This window comes from Megalops cyprinoides, chromosome 14 (genome assembly GCF_013368585.1).
Source record: "Megalops cyprinoides isolate fMegCyp1 chromosome 14, fMegCyp1.pri, whole genome shotgun sequence".
NCBI lineage: Eukaryota > Metazoa > Chordata > Actinopteri > Elopiformes > Megalopidae > Megalops > Megalops cyprinoides.
In genome coordinates this window covers 27947314-27965168 of record NC_050596.1, presented here as the reverse complement: position 1 = coordinate 27965168, position 17855 = coordinate 27947314, and the positions used below count along the sequence as shown (strand labels likewise).

The 17855-nt window shown below is 48.9% G+C and overlaps 1 protein-coding gene across 1 annotated transcript in view; it reads left to right on the top strand.

Moving 5' to 3' along the window:
* The window catches only part of LOC118789431 (partitioning defective 3 homolog B-like), a 206495-nt gene that overhangs the window by 113633 nt on the left and 75007 nt on the right, over positions 1-17855 (top strand). The window contains 2 exon segments of the mRNA XM_036545850.1: positions 5707-5751; positions 16345-16552. Of these exon segments, the coding sequence (XP_036401743.1) occupies positions 5707-5751; positions 16345-16552 (253 nt within the window).

Sequence of the window (17855 nt, the reverse complement as noted above, 5' to 3'; positions counted from 1 at the left end):
TCAGATCACACAGCTCAGAAATGACCTGGGAAAACAAACACAAGAGCATACAGTACTGGTGTGGACAGGGTGTTTATACCATTCTCAATCACTGCACAACGGATCAGACTTCAGCACAGATCGCTTTCTCCCTCCTCATACCAGAGGATACAAATATGACATATGAAAATATATACAAGGGAACACAATACTGGTGTGAAGGGCTGGATTTATATTATACACAATCAGCGTTCTTCAAACAGACCGTTCTTCAGGCCTGTTTTGTGTATACCGGTTTAAAATCTTTTCAGCGCTGTGAGAATTGGCGGGGAGCAGGAGGTGAAAATGACTGTAATAACAAGAGGAGGAGATGACTGAGGTGGGAGCAGCATCTGCCACGTGACCTGGCGGTGATGGTGCTCAGGCTGGCTGAGGGCTGGGGCCTGTGTGTTTTAACCATATCAACAGTAACAGTGTCGCATAGTGGTATGGAGCAGGGCTTATAACCGAAAGTTTGCTGGTTTGATTCCCTGCTGGGGCACTGCTGCTGTACCCTTTGGCAAGGTACTTAACCCATAGTTGATCATATTTCCAGCTGTATAAACAGAAACATGGGATTTAGGGTGCTATGGAAGAACTGGCTGATAGATTTCCAGCCTAGGGTGCGAACATATACTTGGAGGAGTCCACAGTGGAGTAATGTTAATGGTCTTCAACATGGCATTTCAAGGCATTCTCCATTTAGCTCCACTCCTACCCTTAAGCAGAGCTCTCCGGTCTTAGCTTAGTCTCTAAGCTAATATGCGATGGGCCTTAATTACCCATTCAGGACTTTCAGGAGATTCAGTGTTGGTGACAGAATGAAAAGTGGTAGCGCATGTCCTATGCATTTTATAATTTATGAGTTAGGGAAATAGCATGCTCAGAGATGCAGACACGCAGTGGACATGTACCCTTTTGCCCAGTCAGTATAGTCAATTCATAGAGTTAGGTGGGTTAAACAGCATTGATGTTTAGGTGGTGTCGAATCTAGCACTGAAATGCAGTGCTCTTCTGGTCTAGGTGTTGGGTGTAACACTGAGAGGGAACGTTTCTCTGGTTCAGGTGTTGAGTGTATGTGAGCTGCAGCATTTCTCTGGTTCCGGAGTTGGGTGTACGTGAGCTGCAGCATTTCTCTGGTTCCGGTGTTGGGTGTACGTGAGCTGCAGCATTTCTCTGGTTCCGGTATTGGGTGTACGTGAGCTGCAGCATTTCTCTGGTTCCGGTGTTGGGTTTACGTGAGCTGCAGCGTTTCTCTAGGCCAGGTGTGTAGGTTGCAGAGGTGCACAGAGGGGGGCCTGGGGGGTTGGCCGTGGCACATTAGTGCGGATTGAGGTGCACACATGTGACTGCAGAGCCGTGGGCTGTTAAAGGAGAGGGAATGGCGGCAGGACGGAATTGAAACGTCGGCCGCTGGAAGTCATTTTCTTTATGGGCTTGATGGGTCTGATCGCTCTAAAAATTGAATGCACACCGTAAAAATGGAAGAGCGCAGCACATTTCCACATATTAGCTAAGGATGACCCTATTAACTTTCTTTTTTTTTCATTAGACAGAGAGTGAGGGATATTTCATTTTGTTAAAACACGGGATGCAGCAGATTTTGAATTACAGTTCATTAGGTTTCCATATTGGGTTCCTACAGCACAATGCACCACCAGCGCGGCCCAAGACGACTGATTGGTTTCATTACAGGGGTCTCATCTCGCCGTTCTTTTATCTCTTTTTCTGTTCTCACAGAAGCATTCAGTTGAAATGAGGCTGTTAGAGAATATGGGGAACGCCGCGTGGAACTCTTGGAGCGATAGTGTTCTTTTTACCCATCAGCCCCATGACATCGGCGCCGGGTCACAGCGCACGCACATTGCATCGCGGGCTTGGGTCAGCGCCAGGCCAGATTGGTTTGGAAATGATGATCATCCCCCGATCAGTCATTTCCCTGCGTTCTCGGTCATTATTGGTTTAGTGATCCCAAAAACGTGTCACGGTTGACTGCTAAAAGCCGCAGCTGTCAGAAGGCATGCTGTATGTATGAAAAAGGGTGCAATTCCAAATCAGTGGCTCCAAAGCTGCGGAGGTCAGTTTTGAAGATGTTGCTTTTGTTGTGCATCAGTCATCAGAGGAGGTGGAGAAGGAGCCAGGGAACAGGAGATGGAAGAAGGGGAAATTTGAATGTTACCCGTTGGATCATTCTAGTATAGATTTTAACCCCCTGGCCATACTTACATAAAATATATAGATTGTAGATCACGTTCAGTACCTAGAAATGTTGCAAAGTATGTTTTATACTTGTACACTGTAAATGTTTTAGTGTTTTAGGTTTCTTAAACAGTAGTTTTACTTCTTTAACATACAGACACAGCACTGACTGCTCTAACATGATCTGCTTTAAATAGTGTAATGCCTCTTGTTGTTTTGCAGTGCAGCAAATCTTATTTGCTTCTTTTGGCAGTATCTCCCAAATATATGTCACTAAGCTTAATTTGCAAGGTGGATATTTTCCTGGATGTTTCATGATCCATTTAGCTCTGAAAAAATGTCATAGACTTTGACAGTTTATGGATCAAGAATTCAGTCTCAAATGTTATATTCCTGTGTTCCATCACCTGCAGCTGTGGACCCACTCTCTTGGGCAAAACTTGGCTGCTTGTTGAAATGTAACCATAAATACTTATCTAAGTTTTCTTGCTAGGTGGTGATATCCAGCTGATAATTTTTTCCCCAAACGTCTTCAATACTAACAAAAGCCAGACAAATTCGTACTGCTGTCTATGAATGTGTTTAAATAAAAGAAAAAAAAAAAAGAAAAAAAAGGCAAATACAGTGAGCAGTGTGATTGTTCTGTCCTAAATCATAAATTTCACAGTCCTTTCCACACCTCCTCATGACCCAGATTTGGGCAGGGACCCATGGCGTTTGCACCAATGCTGTAGCTCTGTATGTTGAAATGCGTGGCTGGAGTAGACCCGGGTTCGAGCTGCTCTGGCCCTGGGAATCTGAGAGTGGGGCGTGCTCTCACACCGTCAGGGATGCATGCCAGTCAGTGTTAGCAGTGAGCAATGCTTTTTTTTGGAAGGGTCGGTGCGCAGAAAATCACACTGAATCCATATAACGTCTTACCTAGATTGCGCCGAACTGAAGCACCATTAAGACGTCTATCCTGTAAGCTGGCCGCATCGTAGAGAGAATCATTCTAGAGAATTGTAGAGAATTCAAGTCTACTGTAAAGGAAAACAGACTAATATGAAAGCAGCCAATTAGCATAACTTAGTGCGTGGGTCTGTCTTTGGGGGTGGTGGCATGTCTCAGATCATTGAGTGAGAGTCTTTGGAGAGGACACCTTGTTCCATCCGTCTGCCATAGTGTTTCGTTCACCGCTTGTGTGCTGCTCCACAGAGCCGCAGAGCGAATCCCTACCTGAATTTCTTGGCAGTCCTGATCCGAAAAAGACCCTTTGAGACTGAATTTAATCGTGTGACTACTTGATCCATAAAGTGTCCGAGGTTTATGACATTTTTGAGGAGCTAAATGGATTCATTTCTGTCCCTGAGGCTTCAGTTGCATGGCTTGCTCTACAAAGGGATGGGATTGTGCACAGGTCCCCTCACCAAGCAAATGAATCTCTCATAAAATGCCCCACTTTTCACTCTTCATCTTTGGTCTCTTGACTATAGCATCTCATTTTCTGTTTGTTTCTGTAACCCAGTTAAAAAGGCCTTCCTGGGAGTATTAAAAACAAGCAGTGAAGGTCATAAAAAACAGGAAGTTCTTGGGATGAAGCACTTGGGACTGTAGTGGCAGGATTTGTTGAGCTTTTAATGCATTCGCTTTACAATGCATACTGTAGTTTTCAAATCATTAACAGCTGTCTTTGTTTGACTTGTGGCTGAGCCTTTTGGTTTGTGGTTATATGCGTATTCAAATGTCACAGTTGGTTGTCGTTGCCAAGCAATAACTGAGATTTCTTTAGGCTGATTGTCTGAAGTTGTGCTTATTCTACATGACAGAACCTTATAGTGGGAGACTGGTGAAGAGCACAATGAGTTATTGTTTAAGATATTATATCCATATTCCTCCCTGAGTTAAAGAAAGGACTAGCCCTGAGCATCAGACCATCAGTAAAGGCAGCTCTTTTACACTGAACTCCCTCCGCAAGTTTGTACACAACAGGATGTTTGTTGGCCCTTAAGCGGTCGGATATGAAGGTTAAATGGTGTCAAGTGGTGGTCCTCAATTCAGAAGAGAATGGTGTATTAATTTAGAGTGATGCAGTATGTGTTTGTGTGTGGGTGTGTGTGTCCATGTGTGCGTGTGTGTGGAGCGTAAACACACGGTGTTGTTTCAGATATGTTAAATGCTCCACAGCCCATATGACTCCTCATCTCCTGACTGTGGGACGTTGTCGTCTCTCTCTCTGTTTTTATTTTTTTTTTCCCTTATTCCGTCTGCCGGGAAATATGACCTCATAAAAATGAAAAGGATTATTTAAAAGAAATTGCAGCGTAATGAAAAACTATTATTGTATCCCACGGTGCTGTTTTTCGGGCAGCTGCCTCTCCTCCCACTAAATCCTGTTTCTGTGGATTAGAGCTGCAAGCTGCGGTCCCTTTCTCGCCAGCTTTCGGCAGTGTACATATTTGCCAGAGACCCCGGAACGTATAGACACCCCCTCCCCGCGGTGTGTCTAATCCCGCCGTTGTGTGCCTGCATTATCGATACGATCAGACGCTGATACTCGCGGCTTGTCCGAAAGCCGCAGCTCCGGCGCCGAGCGTGAGGACTGAAAACCGGTTCATTCCAGTCACTTTTTCGTCGCCGTTTTTTTGTTCTTTTTTATTCCTGGCGCGAACGTGGCAAGTGGTGGTGCGACCGCAGACGCATGCAGTTGCACAGAAGCATGGCTGTCCCAGCGAAAAACCCGCCTAATTAAAAACAATCTGTGCCGCTTGCGGTCGTGGAAGAAAACGTGTTTGGCGTTAGGGCAGACATGGTGATGAAAGAAAGGGGATGGCTGGGGAAAGGGGAGGGGGTGCAGATTTGGTTTAAAATATATACATATGGCACTTCCACATGGCGTTGTAATACCATGCCATATCTGCTGGATAATGCAGGAATTTGTCTTTTTTTCCCCAACCAAAATAATATGGCTGCACTGCCATATCCCTGTGAAACTATTTCACTTAATCGCTGTGTGGGCATCTCCCAGAGCAAACAAAAAGAGGCAGAGATAGTGCTGTACTGTTCTGTGCAATGCTGTGCCGTGCTGTGCCACGCTGTGCCGGGTTGTGCTGCTTTTCCCCCATGCAGATTGTTTTGGGTATTCAGTAGTTTGCCCAAGCTCCCCGATTTTAACAGTGTAGAGAGTGGAACACTGGAACCCACCCTACCCCCGTCCCCCTGTCAGCAAGAACAGGCCTCCCCAGGTGTGAACAGAGTACACTCACCACACCACTCGGATGCTGGGGAGATGGACACACACTCACACACTCTCACACACTCCCTCGCTCAGACATCTTATCTCCTCCCCAAGGCGGGCAGAAGAAAGCAGCGGCAGTTGATTTGTATTGATCACAGCTACACAGCCGGCCATGTGGCTGCAATTACCCGTGGTTAAAAGGTTACTCCAGTTGAAAGTTTCTCCCTCGCGCCCCTCATCCTGTGCATGACGACGCTCTGTTTTCTTTTCAGTGGCAGATGAAAGCAACGTGGGATCTCTGGTGGGGCAGAAGTCAGGTGAGGAATGCGCTCCCTTTCCTCTGGAGCACTCAGCACACACGCATGCTCTCACGCACACACACACCTACACATGCACACACACTCACACACTCACACACACAGGCACATTCTCACACACACAGGCACATTCTCACACACACACACACACACACACACACACTCACACGCACAGGCACATTCACGCACACACCTACACATGCACGCACACTCACACGCACAGGCACATTCACGCACACACACACAAACACACACACTCACACACTCACACACACACACTCACACACTCACACGCACAGGCACATTCACGCACACACCTACACATGCACGCACACTCACACGCACAGGCACATTCACGCACACACACACAAACACACACACTCACACACTCACACACACACACTCACACACTCACACACACACACTCACACACTCACATGCACAGGCACATTCACGCACACACACACACACACACACACACACACACACACACACACACACACACACAAACACACACGCACACACTCACAGACTCACATTCACGCACACACACACACACACACACACTCACACTCACACTCACACTCACACGCACAGGCACATTCACACACACACACACACACACACACACACACACACACACACACACACACACTCACACTCACACAGTCAGGCACATTCACACACACACACACACACACACACACACACACACTCACACACACACACTCACACGCACAGGCACATTCACGCACACACACACACACACACACTCAGGCACATTCACACACACACACACACACACACACACACACACACACACACACACACACACTCACACACATACAGAGGTCAACAGCTGGGGCCATTCAGCACACCACTACCCTGCTGACAGAGGGCTCCCCTCATGGGACACCCCAAATTCTGCCCTGTTGAAGGGGGCACTCAGACACATGCATGGTCTACATGATGCAGATGGGAGAAGGGTTTCAGCAGCAGGACGGTGGTCTGGGGTTATGGGTCAGAGCAGGGGTTCTTTTTTAGTCAGTGGATCCACTCCACAGACGAAAAGTAAAAGCACTCTTACAGAGAGAGCTCTCAGCACACTGACCACACCCATACTAAAAAAACAAGGCAGAGACAGGGATAAACCACCTGAGCAACTGCATGCATCCACACACTACTACTCACGCGTTCATTTCCATGGAGGTGTGTAACAGGCTACAGATATGGATTTAACCATTTACATTGATTTTACCTGGCAATAGCCAGGCAGACGCTCCCTGTTGGTCAGCTGAGCATCTGTTGAGCCTGAATAATAGATGCCTACAGTCTGTGCTGAGGAGACGCCGGGACCTGAGCGCCGAGGAGGAGGCAGCCTGCGCCATTTCCCGTCGGTGCGCGATCAGAGCCCGCCGTGCCGCCGAAACGCTCGGACCCGCTGTCCGACCGCCGTGAGAAACGCTCTCCCGCCGCGCGGCCCCGGAGCTGACGGGACATATTTCCACCAGATGGTCTCCGCTCGTCCTGTCTTTCATCCTGCCCTAGCCGCTCTCCAGTGGAGCGGAGCCGCTGTCGGTCCGGCCGCTTTTCAATGCTTAAGCCCTGCATCGCTTTCACTTCTGGGCCAGGTGCCCACGCCATCATGTTAATAAGCTTGTGTTGTACAGCACATTAAAGGTGGGGAGAGTGAGGAATAGCCCCTGTGCTAGTCCCGTACACATTACAGGGCAGAAATGCACCGGAACACACATCCAGGGTCAGAGAATCCGGCAGAGATGTGTTCGCTTAATGATTGTGTCATTGTTCAGCTCTCATTAAATGCAAGTATGCTGAGAAACTAACTGTACCTGAAAGGCTAAGAGAGAGTTTCAGATGTAAAGTTCAAGGTTGTAGCAGGTTCTCCTTTTTCTTTTTCAGCAGAAGTAGTTGGCCATTTATGGAATTATTTGTTATTAATACAGGTAAGATTAATTAATGGTTGTAAGATTTGGTGTGTTTTTTTTAGGTGTGTTACAAACCCAGTACTTAGGCTAACTAGCACCTGCTTGGACACACTTGCTCTTGTGTGCACACCCATTCAGTCAGACTCAGACAGACAGACAGACAGGCAGGCAGGCAAGCGGACAGGCAGGCAGGCAGACAGACAGACAGACAGATACACATGCTGTTTCCAGACCCAGAGACTGCAGCCCCGTCAGACTGCAGCCTGAGTAATGGAGTGCATTTTCCTTTTGGCTGGTGTGATTTTTCATCGTGGGCACAGTAAAAGAAGGCTGGTTATATGTTTAATAAAGTGATCCGTTTTGCCGGGGGTTTTACTGATGCGCGGAGTAATGTTTATTGACAGGCTGCCGAACGGTTTGCTGACGCGGTGCGTTCGGTGGGCCCATCACTTTATAAGGGCCCCAAATGCTTCTTTATGAGCTTTGACATATTTAATTAGCAGGATGGTCTTAAGAGCTCGGACTCTCCGCTTTCAATCTAACTAAAACCTCCCTGGCGGAGGAGAGGGGGCCTGAGTCTCTCTCGATTTCCCTGTATTCTCGGACTCGTCGGAAAGCGCAGAAGCCGAAGAGAAAAATCGCAGAGTGAGCGGAGAAGAGACGGTTGTGCAGGGCTCCGGTTTGGGGTAATTAAAGCAGGGAGCAGTAACCAACACTAACTGACTGAATTCCACGTGTCACATGGCTTCTTGTAAGCGCACCCCGGCCTCAGTCATCCAAGCATTCTGGTGCCTCCTGGAAATCCGTCACACACTGAAGATTATTTCAGTCTTTGGTCCTCTCTGGCCTTTTTTGGAAATGGGAAGCGAAATGAGGATTATCTCTGGGATGGTGAAGTGCTTCCATTCCTTCTGTCTCATTGTGTTTGTTGTTGGGGCTGCACTCATTAAAGCAGATTATGGTTTCTGTGTGTGTGTGTGTGTGTGTGTGTGTGTGTGTGTGTGTGTGTGTGCGTGCCTGCAGGATCCACAGTGTTCAGGAGTGTATCGTGTGAGGGAGTGTGTGCGCACATGGGTGTGTGTGCACATGGGTGTGTGTGCATGTGTGAGAGAGTGTGTGTGTGAGTGTGTGTACGCACATGTGTGTGCGCATGCACATGCACATGTGCATTTGGACACAGGAATGTAGGGTCTCTAATGTTCAGGAGGGTGTCGTGCGTTCTCTGATCTGGACAGGTAGAGGGAGGGGGTCAGAGGAGTTTGTGGAGGCCAGTTTGGCTGATGGCGTGAGAGGGAGAGCGTCAGAGGAGCTCAGGGAGGCCTGTTCGCCTGATAGCGTGCTCTCTCTCTCTGCACATTCCCCCTTAATCACACTGCAGTGCGGATGAAAGGCCCAGCAAAGCGTCTGAGATTCCTGTAAAGCTTTGCTCCAGCACAGCGTGTGCAAATTTCCAGTTTATGGTGGAACACTCGGTGAAGGGTGGGGCCGCCGAGCACAGGGTGTGAGGAGCGCCGAAACTCGGGAACCCCCTCTCCCTCAGGCCACAGGCCCCCTCCCCCCACACCCCCAAAACCACAGGCCCTCACTTCCAGTAAAGGCACAACACATTACCCACTGAAGTCATGGAAACACTCCCCATGCCAGCATTCGACGCTTGTGGAAAATGTGAAGATTTGTTCTATTTTCAATACTTTAGCGTGCCAAACCAATGAAGCTGAGGATAATATCTTTTGAAAAAGGTACATGGTAAGCCGCATTTGCAATGTGGGTAAAAGTATAAAGGGCTAAGTCAGGGAGGAGGGTTGGATTTTGTCAAACAGAGCGCCTTTAGCCTTGTACTCTTAAGATTGAGCCACCTGTCAGCAGGTGTGTGATCTGTTGAAAGACATTTCCATGTTTACCATCCCAACCCAACCAATCAGTTACCTGCAGGAACAGGGAGAGAAAAAGAGGGATTACTTCGTGGAAACTCATGTCCCAAAACATGTTTAATCATTTAAAACGCAAGAAATACAAGGACCAAGGGAGTTACTGTCACAGATAGGGTGTCCTGTGTATAGTAATGATAAACAGCTTGATGCCCTGCAGATCTCCTGAATCAAGTGTACCATATAGTGTTCCTGTCAGATTTGAGCTGTAGTTTTCTCTGTAGGACCCATGACTCATCGCTACTCTCCCATGGATTATGGGTGCTCTCCATTCACCATCATTGATTTCTGCACTAACTTATAACGCTACTTGTAAGATGCAGCCTCGGAACTCAGTAGTGCAGAGAGTTTGGACACGCCTGTCTCAGTAACTCTTTTTATCTGCCTGTAGCACGGGGCTGTTTTAAACACCATTTGGAAACATTTTTTTAAATGGCTTCAATAATTTACACTCCAAAGCTTGTTTTTATGATTTCATACATCCCAAAGCACAATAAAAAATTGCTGATGAACCATGAAATAAAAACTTGCAGATGTGTTTTCTTTTAGCCATTTGGTTTGTATAATCCAGTCAGAGGAAAGTTGAAAGATATCCGTCTGCGGTTTTTAAAATAATTCCAAGAACTCTTGCAGATATGGGAAAGGAATTCATGTGCAAATAAATTTATAAAATGAAATTCCACTATTAAGAAACCCAGGGCTAGTTTTAAGGGGTAGGCAGGGGTGATTGTGTGTGTGTGTGTGTGTGTGTGTGTGTGTGTGTGTGTGTTTGTGTTTGTGTGTGTGTAATGGTGAGTGAAAGACGTTGTGTGTACATGAGAGTGTAATGGTGAGTGAACAACAGTGTGTGTCTGTGAGAGATCTTGTGAGTCATAATGTGTGTGTGTGTGTGCATGTGTGAAGAGAGTGAGTGTGTAATGGTAAGTGAATGACATTGTGTGTGTGCGTGTGTGTGAGTGGTAATGTGTGCGTGAAAGTATAAGTGTGTGTGTGTGTGTGCGCGGTGAGATTATGACCACGTTCGTGAGCAATGCCGTGCTTGTGTTGTGCTGATGAAGCACTCTGCAGGGAGCTCTGAGGTCAGGCCATTACAGCGTGTGCCGTGATCCTGCTGCAGACCCAGGAATGTGTGGCTGACCACAGATCAGCGCTTACAGCAGCTGTCTCCCCAGAGTGGCTGCCACTCGCCGCACCTCTCCGGCCACCTCACGCCTCCCAAATCCGAGCGGGCGAAGAGGCGGAGGCAGGACGTGCTGATCGATGAAACGGCTCCACAGAGGCACGAGGGCTGGAGGGCCGGTCTGCCTGGCCTGGCCCCTGCTGAGGGCAGTGTGAGCTCCCTGCAGCTGGAGCTCCATCCCTGGCATCAGCCCAGAGGCCAGGAGGCACCTCCAGCAGGGCTACAGTCACATGTCGCCCATCTCCCGACACCATCGCAGTGCTCATTTCACTCATTTCACTCATTTCATTTTTTTGTGCTTTTTAGCTTGTTTGTGCAGTTGTCCTCAGATCCTTTGTGTGTCCAGAGTAGTTTGGGGAGGGGGCGTTTGTGTGTGTGTGTGTGTGTGTGTGTGTGTGTGTGTGTGTGTGTGTGTGTGTGTGTTGTTTGTTAGTTAGTTTTGGCTGGTTGATTGGTTTGGTGTGAGTTAGACTCCCAGTCCAGGCCGATCTGAGTCTGAAATGACAGGCTGCAGAAGCCAGGCTTGGGGGAGTCGCCGTGCTGATTGTCCCATTTGCTCCCTCACGTGGCCCCGCCCTTGAATCCAGACGTCCCTCTGCCAGAAGGAAGCCTAGTGCCCCCCCCCCCCCCCCCCCCCACTGCACAGTGGAGAAGCAGCTTGTCGTTTATTGGAGCTGAAGGCGGCCATGTTGGGCTGATTTGGATTGATGGATTAATTTGTGGCGTCGGGAGCCAGCTGGGCGTATGAGCGAGATGCCATCCGTGTGCGCTCGGGGTTCAGGGGCAGCCCAGGTGTGGCAGGCGGTGCGTCCACTGACACGGCCATGTCCTTTGGAGTGTGTTTGTTTGAGTGAGTTAGTGCGTGAGTGTGTGTGTGTTCGTGTTTGTGATTGTGTTTGTGTGTGTGTGTGTGTGTGTGTGTGTGTGTGTCCTGTGTGCAGACACAGCCTCTCATCTCCATTTACTTAATGGATGGAGGGTTGGCATCTGATGTTGAGGCTGATCTTTGCTGATTTAAGAGGCTCAAAAGTACAGTAAACCTCCACCGGGTGCGTGTTTACTTAACTTTCGCCTAATCTCCTATAATGACCCAATTTAAGGATTTTTTGTTCCGTTTCACATCATCCCTGTCATTACTATTCCCAAAATAGGGCACTAGCATGGATTCTAAAGGAGTGAATCCTAACTGATTTCTCTCTGGGTGTAACGCACAGATTCACACCCGCGCACTTACACAGTGAGACTGGTGAGCCGGGCTTCCTCACGGCTCATAAGCTGCATCATGACCCCTCCATCAGGTTTAATCAGCACAGATCAGTGAACACAGCTTAGCAGCATAACTCCACCGACTCCACAGTCTCTGATCCAGAAAAGGTGGACTGTCATTATGAGTGGCCTTTAAAAGTCTGTCAGCAGCGATCATTAAAAGCATAAATATTGTAGAGTGGGGTGGGATGGCCGCTGTCAGTTTCGCCTTTGTGTGGTGATGGATACACACTGACACAGACTGACTGCACCAGATCATCTATTTCGTGAGCTGGTCCGTCGGAATATGCCAGAAAATAGAAGCATTATTTCCCCAGCCACTATGTGACAGGGCTTGGTGTGATAGAATTATCACTAGTCTTTGCTTATCAGATGCCCTCATCCAGACCTATAGAGCTCAAATTTTCCATGCTGCCCACTTGTGCTGGACATTGACTGAAACAATTCAGGTAAAGCGTCTTGTTCAAGGACGCAGCAGCTGGGCTGCATTTGTGAATCGAACCGATAACCTTTTGGTTACAGGCCCTGCTCCTTAAGCACTACACTGCTGTGGGTGTTTCTTTGGAAAGGATTGTGGGATATTCTGTGCCTGCGCTGGCCACGGCGACAGCAGCATTATGAGCGAATTGTTCATTTGTTAAACATAAAGCAGTTGCCTGTGGTGTGTACGTTGGCTGCTCTCTTGTTTTTACGCTCGTTTGCCGCAGTTGTTGACTGCCGTCTGCATATGTTTGTAATTCCGAAAGGGGGCAAAGTCTGTTTCATTTTTATCCATCTCGAGTGAAACTGGAGATCGCAAGCTAGTCCGTTAGAGGGGAGCCTCTGTGAGAAGCGGCTTTTCTGCGTCCTCTGTCAGACAGCGCCCCAAGCCGAGGCGGAGTAGAATGAACCCCGAAAGGGTGTGCCCTGCAATCGGGGCACGGGGAAGGAGTCGGCGTCACGGCAACCGGCGCGTCGCACTGACAGCTGACCTTTCGAGTCGTCTTCCTCGGGAGAAAGGAGGTGTAAAACCGACACTTCCTCCTCCTCGCGACATTAGTCTCGGGGCTGACACAAACACAGCACCCCCCCCCCCCCGCCCAATCACACGATCACGTTCTTCTAATGGATGCCATCACTGACTGTTTTGGTTTTACATTCTGTTCTTTTAGAAATGCCATGTTTGTCATCCCGCACGCGGCGGAGTTTGCAGAGAGTTTGCCTGCTGACATTTTCCCCGGATGAGCACAGCACAGCGACAGGCCGGGCCTCAGTCACCTGGATCCTGCGCTCCCTCACAGGGCCGCGCGGGGCTCGGAACGAGAGGACGAGTCAAAGCAAACCGGTTACAGTGTGGGAATCGGGCCGCGCACGCTGCGCATGTGCCTCTCTGAGAGGGGGGAAAAACAGTGATTTCACACTCCAGGCACCCTGATGGAGCTGATAGCACTCCTGAAGCCTGTGAGTGAGGTTTCATCCGATTCATCTTCCTGTCTCCTCTTTAATGGGGTTTAATTCACCCCCAGCCCTGCACCACTGCACTAATGTATCAGAGTATACCTGCAGCGCCTGCCAGATATCACCCTCCCCAGGTCTGTACATATCACCAGCATGTACGTGTATGTGACACACGCGCCCCAACACACATGAAGACAGATAAAGTCAGTGACACACATGTGCCCTCTCTCTCTCCCTCACACACACACACACACACACACACACACACACACACACACACACACACACGAAAACACCGTTCCCAAGGCCGTGTCGATCTCCGCTGCGCAGCACCCTGAAAGCCGCTTAATTCTATCAGCTTGCGGTCGGACAGCAGTAATTACATTTGTGACACAAATCCCGCTTTCAAAGTGAGCATTTCAATCGCGGTGCATGGTTAGAACATCCTCACTATTTATAACCCTTATTTCAAATAAATCCCATCGCACTCCACAAACTCAACTTCCATCCCGCGAGCTTTACTTCTCCAAGTGCACCCCACCAAGTCCGAAGGAGGATTTTTTTTAGTATTACTTTTAACAGGTCCAGGGTTGGCATCTTTAAAGCAATCAGCAGTTTATATTACAGTCATCATTTGCATGTATATATGCTATATACTTCAAATTGACCTTATTTTTTTCTGGAAAAGGTCAGTAGCTATTTGAAAATGAAACCCAAGTTGTTTGTTGCCAGTGTCGCTGTATGAGGCAAAGTGATGTGTGGTATGGCCCATCACACATTTCTCTTGGGTTTATTTATTTGTGAACTAATTCTTGGTGACCTTGAACCAAAGCACAAATACTGTGTGTTTGTTTAAATGGGTAAGGGCCAAGCATCTGCAGACCACTTCCTGATGGTGTGGTTGGTAGCAGAAGCAGCTGAGATCGTGCTGAGCTTGATGCATCACATGCTAAACTGCTTCAGACCCTCAGCTGCGGCCCGCCTCTCGTGATTCTGTGGATTCAGCACGGTCACCTGTCATACCTGGTGACCGCGGCCCCTCGTGGCGCCGCGGCATTATGCATGTACATAAATTTGGTGGGATTTATTACCGGGGTATGCAGAAATCCGCCGGGCGGCTCGCACGGCTGTCCGAGACCATCTAGGTTAAAGGAGTGATTTCATTTCCAGATTCATTTAAATGCCCATTAGCAAAACAAAGAGAGAGCATTAAAGTCTGAAGGAGAGGCTCATTGGGATGCAGGCCGTGCGCTCCTGTCGATACGATGGGCTCCGTGATTCATGAATGCATTGCTGGATGTGCATCACTTTACCTAATGATTCGGCTGTCGTGTGCGCTGCTGACCCCCCGTGTGGCAGGAATGGGGATGCTGGGGGGGGGGGGGGTGGGCGGCGGCGTGGCGTGGGCGCAGTGGGCGGAGACAACAGCCAGCAGCTCTCCCTCGCTCCCTGTCATCGATCGAGGTCATCGCCCCGGCTCCGCCCCCGCTCATCACTTCCCGCGGTGCGGCGCACTTAAACAGTGATTTTAGTGAGAGCAGCCTGCAGCTGAGAGGCCGTTTGGAGCGCTGAAGTTAAGCCTGGCCTCCTCACCCGGGCTCTGGAGTTTAAAGTACCTTATGCAACGCAGGACACTTCACCCTCAAACCGCGCAACGTGAATGCGGGATCATTTTCAACTGGACACTTCAAATACTTTTAATATATGACTTCAACACGTGTGTTTAAAAAGTGCATTTGTTAAGTGTTGCAGTGATAGTTGAGATTTTTTTTACAGAGTTAAATGAGTAAAAGTCGCTCTTTCGTGGTTTGCGAACTTTTAAAAACTCTGACCTAAACTGAGCCGTTACTCTCTGACTTCTCTTGTACCTTAGAGATATCACCCTCAGGTCTTCTGCTTGGAATTTGGTTTCATTGCAGAAAAAAAAATCCTCTACCATCAGTGGAAAGCCTTGGCACAGAGGAAAATAACTGCAATGAAAGCAGCAGCAGAAACCCAAGGAATGCATCAGCGTGCAGCAGCCTTTTCCTGCATCACTCAATGAGTCATGAGACCTTTTCTTTATCTCCTCCTTTTTGCTTTTCTCATCCACCGCACTTTTTCCATCCTCTGACATGTTTTCCCCTTCCTCTTTATTCCCTCCCTTCTCTTCCTTCGACTCCTCTTCTCTTTTCGGCTCTGCACCCTTCGCTATCCGGTTTTTCACACTCCTGCTTTTCAGCTTCCTCCTCCGATTTCCTCCTTCCTCCCCTTCATCTAAATTCGCTCTTTTGTCCTCCACCTGTCCCTCCTCTTCCTCGCCTCTCCTCCTCCTCCCCTCTCTACCTCTCGGTCTCTCGTCCCTCTACACCCCTCTCAGCTCTTCCATTCCCTCTCAATATGTTGCCAGCATCGCTCGCTCGTCTCCACGGTGCAACATCCAGCATCACCTCTTCTTCCTCGACTCCTCCCCTCCACCTTCCCGCCCTGACATCCATCTCTCTCGTCTGCCTCTCTACCTCTCTGTCTCTCATACCTCTTTTCCCTCCTCTTACCTGTTCTTTTCTCTCTCATACCCCCAGCATCACCTACTCGTCTCCACAGTGAAACGCCCAACATCACCCCCTTTCCCTCCCTCCATCCCCCTGGCACTGACGCCCGTCTCTCTCGTCCCCCTCTCTACCTGTCTCTCTTTCATCCCTCTTTACCATCCTCTCACCTGTCCTTTTCCCTCTCGCTGTGTTCCCAGCATCCTTACTCACCTCTGCAGTGAAACGCCCAGCATCACCCCCTCTCCCCCCTCCCCCTCATCCCCCCGGCACTGACCCCCCCCCGTCTCTCGTGTCCCCCCTCTCAGAGGTGGCTCAGGGGAAGGAACTGGGTCCCACCCTGGGGCTGAAGAAATCCAGCTCCCTGGAGAGCCTGCAGACGGCCATGTCGGAGGTGAGGAAGAACGAGCTGCCCTTCCACCGCCCGCGGCCCCACATGGTGCGGGGGCGGGGCTGCAACGAGAGTTTCCGCGCCGCCATCGACAAGTCCTACGACGGCCCCCCCCGACCTGGATGATGGTGAGAGCCCAGCCAATCAGCTAGCAGCAGTAACAGCTGTTTCTTCGCAGGGCCACACTGCACTAGGACACTAGTACAATGAGTACACTGGAACAGCTGAAAACTTTTTAAAAGTGCACAGTTCTGAGGCCGTGAAAGTACCGCTGAAAAGTAATGACAAATGGCATGTATTTGTGTGTATGTATATATCTGTGTTTTTGCAGATAGGCAGGTACTGCAGAAACACACATACATAAATATGTGTTTTTCTAATGGGTAGTGCCCATTAACAATCTATGACAGAGTGACTGAGGCAGTTCCAGATTTGCAGTAGAGACCCCATAGAATGTTGGCCCCTTCAGGGGTTTCTTGCAGTTACAAGGCAGAGTAAATGATGTATACAGAGTGTCTGTCACCGCGTGTATGGTGTAGCTCAGCTCCGCCGCCACACTAATTGGGACTCTGGTGCGAAAGGACAGATCTCTGACACCTGCGGAGAGCAGTTCATTACTGTCAGAGTGTGGAGTGAAGAGGGCTCATTGCACCGCCTCACACAAGACCAGCCCGCCACACTAACCCTATCATGACCCTTCCTCTGCAAGCCGAAACGGTTCCAACCAGAGGGGGTGGATCCAACCCAGGATATACAGAGTCCTGCATCATCAGTCCACATGGACTGCTTGAGAGGCAAAGTGTATGTTAGAGATTTACAGTTTGTTGAAGCTGTTACAGGACAGACATTACAGGAGACATTACAGGACAGACATTACAGGATAGGATAGACAAAGCAGATTTCCGGGGATAGAGATGACTGGTCACAGTTTATCCTGTGACCAGTATTAGGATATATGTTTCTCAACAGTTTTGTCTGGAGCATTCAATTTAGACACATGATATTTTTATCAGAATTTAGACTGGAGGAAATCCAGAATTCACAGGGAGCACTGTAAGTGTTCATGCCCTTCTTGCGAGAGTCTGAGAGATCACACATGCGCGCGTACGCACACGCACACACACACGCACACACTCACACACTCACACACACACAGAGCTCTGCAGCAGAATAAACAGTCATCCTCATGCAATAAACAGTCTTATTCCATTACCCTGTTGTAGGCGCTAATCCCCTGTGTCGGTGAGATGAGACTGTAAACCTTTACAGGTGTGACTGGGCGTATCGATCCTGTAGCAGACACTCCATAGCCATGACACTGTCTGTCATTCCTCACTGGATTAACACTGATTCATGTAAGAGGCTTTGGTCTTCTTCTTATTTAGAAGGCCCTGCCAGTCTATTTGAACTCTGATGTCTTCTTGCGGA